The 5,520-nt window shown below is 39.9% G+C and overlaps 1 protein-coding gene across 1 annotated transcript; it reads left to right on the top strand.

The window, feature by feature from the left end:
• Window positions 1-4,219: 4,219 nt before the first annotated feature.
• Window positions 4,220-5,178, top strand: LOC117999957 (centromere protein H-like). The gene has a single exon (XM_034989385.1). The coding sequence runs from the start codon at window positions 4,225-4,227 to the stop codon at window positions 4,993-4,995; it is 771 nt and encodes a 256-aa protein (XP_034845276.1). The 5' UTR covers window positions 4,220-4,224; the 3' UTR covers window positions 4,996-5,178.
• Window positions 5,179-5,520: the final 342 nt, after the last annotated feature.

The raw sequence follows: 5,520 nt of genomic DNA, 5'->3' as shown, positions 1-5,520 counted from the left end.
CAGTGGGAAACACTAGCAGAGGCCTGGGAGGTGGAGCGGGGGAGAGGTCAGGTGTTTATACTGCCTCCTCCTCTCCCCACTGTGGTTTGTTCCTCCATGGCCGTGATTCTCAAAGACTGGGCATCACATCAGCAACAACTGCACGACCGGGAGCTGGTTAAAAATGCAAGTTCTTGGCCCCTTGGTTCCAGGCGAACTCAGCAGTCTGTATTTTAACAAGCCCTTCAAGGTGATTTTGATTGTCTCTAAAGTTTGAGAGCTGCTGATGTATGGCCACAGTTCCTGGTGGGCAGACCTTCTTCTGCAGTCCCTGTGTTTACTAGACTCCAGTAACTCTGTCCCCTTCCTCTGTCCTTCAGGTATGGAGGTAGAAAGGGCTTCTCTGCACAGCTAGTACCTCCGTAGCTCTTGTCAGTTACCTTCTGCCTGCCTGTTAGTGCCTTTGTAAAATCTCTGCAGTAAAATCGTTTGAGTGCACTGCCCATCTCCAGCTGGGAATGTGACTAATGCCCAGAGACACCAACTGTGGGCAAAGGCTGGAAAGCAAAGTGTCCACGGATAACACTAGCGTGGTCAGATCAGGACAGCGGAGCAGGGATGCACGGGAGTGAGCCTCTACCTCGTGCCAGGCGTTTACCCATTTAATGCACACAAGCGTCCTAGAGGTAGGTATCTTTTGTGTTTGACTGAGTCAACTGAGGCTAATAGGGAGGATGGCTGTGTGCCTGGACAATGCTCATATAGAATAGAAACCCTCAATGGCCCAAGAGAGGAGCTGTGTTATGGGGATATCAGAGGAAGAAGGGGGGACTCCTAGGTGGGATCAGGGTGCTCTCTTTCCTTCTTGCCTGGGAGTGTCTTCCTGGCAGTTATAGCTTCTAATATCATGGTAACTATTGTGAGATGGAGTGATCACACACAAAAGCCCCACCCTGTGGTTTCTCTGCTTGTCTTGTCTACGGGGCTCAGTCCTGCATCACGGCTTCTTAACACTGCTCTTCCCCACCCCAGGAGGTGTTGTAGAAATCTAAAACAAGTAGGTTCAGAAATCTAAATGTTTTAGAAATCTTAGTCAAATAGGGATCCGCTTGCCTGGCACAGTGTTTGGAGATCTGCTGGAAAGGTTAGGGATGCTAAATATCTTACAAAGCCCGGGATAGTCTGGCTCAGTGGAAAACTGCACATGACTCTAAGGTGCCCTGCCTGACCTTCAAGTCAGTGAAAAACTTCTTTATAATGCTCTGAGCTGAAAACCTCATCCTGTTTTATATGTAAACACAAAAGTATTTTCTGCTCGATTTTAATAAACACTGAATTTTCCAGGGGTGCAACTATTGTGTAAATCAAAGAGGAATGTAGTTTGTTTTGTTTGGAACTTTGCCAAGGTTGTGGAAGGTGTTGGAAATCATGTCACTGTTGGCAACACTGTTGGACTTGATGCTCAATTCACCTTGCCTTAATGATCTACGTTTACAACTGCTGCACTCGTATTTATTTAACCCTGATTTTTAAATGCCAAAAATAGAAAAAGTGTTGACAGTATGTATGTTTTAAAGCAAACACAGCAGAGATTATGCCCATTTGCTAAGGAGAAGTGGGCAGTGAAGTGATAATTGGAGGATGAGCGCTTGGGAACTCTTTTAGGTAGAGAGGTTAAGGAATCCTTTCTGTGGAGGCGATGGATGCTGAAGCTGAAGGAGCACCAAGACCCAGCTGTGCAAAGGTCCTGCGGTCGAAACAGCTGGGCATGTCGTAGAAGTTGTCAAAACACCATGTACCCAGAGCACAAGTGAGCAATGGGAGAGAGCAGCAAGGATCAAGCCTTGAGAAGTGAAAAGGGGCCTTGAAACCACAGTAGGGATTTTTTTTCTCTGAGTAGTTACTGAGAGGTATAAAGCAGAGGGTGACCTGGCCCGAATGATCTTTTAAGAAGATGAGGCTGCTGGCCTGGGCCAGGGAAAGTACAGGATGAGCCTGGAATATTTTGCAGTGCCAGAAGGCAGAGAAGTATTTAGGAAGAGATGGGGAGTGTTTCAAAAGGCAAAGGAGCCAATTGAAAGAGCTCCCAATGACCAAATCTAGGACAATTGATACAATAAAATAAAGAGTGATAATATGAATTATATCTCATAGAATAAAATAAATAGGGGCGCCTGGGTGGCTCAGTCATTAAGCGTCTGCCTTCGGCTCAGGTCATGGTCCCAGAGTCCTGGGATCGAGCCCCACATCAGGCTCCCTGCGTGGCGGGAAGCCTGCTTCTCCCTCTCCCACTCCCCCTGCTTGTGTTCCTGCTCTCGCTATCTTTCTCTCTGTCAAATAAATAAATAAAATCTTAAAAAAAAAAGAATAAAATAAATACCCATGTATAATAAATAAATAAATAAATAAACAAACAAATAAATAAATAAATAAAACGAACAGCTCTTCCTTACAGGAGATTAATTAATTAACATAGAAGAAATGATGGATGTAGAAAATCATCATTTGACAAACTCCATAGTAATAATCTGTGCACACAAGAATCATCAACCAATACTAAATTTAGTGGGCAAAAGCATGATAAGAAAGAGGACTGTTTGCATAGTCTCATAGTATCTCCCACAGGATTCTTTGTACAAAGGGAAAACTCGTGAATTTATGGAGGAGAAACCTGGAGACACCCCCTTAACCAAGTGATCACTAGTAATGGAAAAATCTACACCATGTGCTTTCTGATAAGATGACCAAGAAGAGCACACAACAACACCACTTCTGTGGTGTTCTTGCCAAAAATGCATAACTTGAAATTAATCATGAATGAACATCAGATAAATCAAAATAGAGAGGCATTCTACAAAATAACTAGCCTGTATTCTTGAAAGGTGTCAAGGTTATAAAAGACACAGAAAGACGGAGGAACTCTCTATAATTGGTGGAGACTAAGGAGGCAAGACAACTAAATGTAATATGGGTCCTGGATTGGATTCTGAAGCAGAAAAAGGACAGTGATGGGACACCTAGTGAAATTTAAGTAAGGTCTGTAGATTAGCTAATAGGATAGTATAAATTTCTTGGTGTTGGTGTTGATTATTCTATGGTTACATAGATGGGGAAGCTTGGTGAAGGGTACATGGGAATCTTTGTACTATTTTTGCAACTTTTTAATGAGCATGGAATTATTATAAAATAAGTTAGACACATAATAAATAAATACATTTAAAAAACCCCCCTCACATACATGTGCATGCACACACATATATACAAATTGGGTTGGCTGCTGTGTGAAGAATGGGTTATAGTGGGCAAGAATGAGGGCAGGAAAACCAATTAGGAGGCTTTTGCAAGTGAATAAAAGATTATATGTATATATATGTACACATACACACACACACTATATAACATAATATAGTAGTCTACTATATAGTAGTATACTATAGTATAGTAGTATATATGTATGCTATATATACTATATAACATAAATGTATATATATAATTATATATTATTATATATAATCTCCTTATGCCAGTTACTACATTATCTTGATTACTATAGCTTTGTAGTAGGTTTTAAAATTGGGGAGTGTGAATCCTCCAACTAAAATTTATTTTAAGGACAAAGCCAACAAGACTTATTTATGAATTTGATAGGCAGTATGGAAATATTACAACCTTTGGGACTTTTTTTGGAAACTTTGCCCTTTGGAAACTGTGTTGGCCAAAAAAGACCCTATCTTCTTCCTGGTGGCTCTTTGGGGGTCACAGGAGATCAGCCATTTCCTCTAGGTGGATGATCCTGAGGAGGGTCACCTTTGCAGGCAGCCAGCATGGAGAAATTACAGATCTTGTTTCCCTGTTGTTTAGAGAGCTTAACAGGAGAGAACAAGTGCTGTGTAATATTGCAGTGTTGCCCAGTTGTTGCTAGAAACCAATCCCAGGGAACAATGCATGGCAGTTCTGTGTTGTGGATTTAAGTGGAGCTGCTCTGTTCGGTATGGTAGTCCCTAGTTGTATGTAACTACTGAGCACCTAAAATGTGGTTAGTACAACTGAAGAACTGAATTTTAATTTCATTTAATTTCAATTTATATTTAAAAACCGAAACTTGGCTCAATTATTAGAAAACGTTTAAGTATATTTAGAAGAATTTGAGTATATGATTTACTTTTTCAACTGTGAGTTTCATAAAATATAGAGATCAAGTATTTCTGATAAAAATTGATCATGAGGCACCGGAGGAATTGGAGAATGGAGAAGCAACCCAGAGAGCAAGCGGTCACCGAGCCCGCGGACTCCGGAGCGGGAGGCGAGGAAGGCGGGTCACCACAGGTCACCGGCGCCCAGACGGCGCGTCCCGAGGACCGCTTGACCCTGCTGCTCAGGCTGAGAGCACAGACAAAACAACAACTCTTGGAATATAAATCAGTAGTTGATGCAATGAAGAAAAAACTCCAGAACAAAATCTCCAGAACAAAAACTCCAGAACAAATCATGCAAGATAAGGAAATTGAAGCTAAAATTGAAGACCTGGAAAATGAAATTGAAGATGTGAAAATTGCTTTTGAAATAAAAAAGCTTGCATTAGACAGGATGCAACTTTCGACTGCACTTAAAAAAAACCTGGAGAAGATTAACCCCAAGACTAGTGTGCTCATGGATAACATGAAACACGTATTAAAGCTAAACAAATTAATAATGAAATCACAACAGGAATCTTGGGATTTGGAGGAAAAACTACTTGATGTTAGAAAGAAGAGATTACAATTAAAACAAGCTTCAGAAGGTAAGCTTTTAGAAATACAGACTGAAAAGAACAAACAGAAAGATGATTTGGCCAGTATGGAAAATTCAGACAAGATAAAGACCATACAACAAAACCTGCAGATGGAGATACAAATTACGACAGTTATTCAACATGTGTTTCAGAACCTCATTTTAGGAAGTAAAGCCAATTGGGCAGAGGATTCTGCCTTTAAGGAAACTGTTCTACAGCTTGAGAAGAATCTCACCATGATGTAATAAGAATTCTGTTTTGTTATTTTTTGTTTCAGTCTTTAATATGTCATTTAAATAGCAAATTTAAAGTAAAATTTTTATTTAGTGTTTTTGGAACTAATATTGCAAAGTTTTTGTAGCTTAACACTATAACATGGAATTTGTTCTTTCAACTATGTTAATTAAAGTGACTGGCATTCTCTAAAAGAATCTGAAAGTCTTAGCCTTGCAAGGGCCCCGAAAGACATCTAATCTAGCTTTCCACTGAATGTGGACACTTTTTCTACAATATTTCTGGCCGTCCCAACTCTTATTTGGAATACTTCTTTTTTTCTTTTTCTTTCCTTTTTTCATTTCTCTTTCCTCCTTCCTCCCTCCCTCCCTTTCTCCCTTTCTTTCTTTTTCTCTTTCTTTTCTTTTCTTTTCTTTTCTTTCTTTCTTTCTTTCTTTCTTTCTTTCTTTCTTTCTTTCTTTCTTTCTTTCTTTCTTGTTTCAAGTTTTTATTTAAATTCCAGTTAGTTAACATATAGTGTAATATTAGTTTCAGGA

Source organism: Mirounga leonina, unplaced genomic scaffold (assembly GCF_011800145.1).
Source record: "Mirounga leonina isolate KUSES-001 unplaced genomic scaffold, KU_Mleo_1.0 Mir_115, whole genome shotgun sequence".
Classification (NCBI taxonomy): domain Eukaryota; kingdom Metazoa; phylum Chordata; class Mammalia; order Carnivora; family Phocidae; genus Mirounga; species Mirounga leonina.
This window is presented reverse-complemented; position numbering and strand designations above follow the sequence as displayed.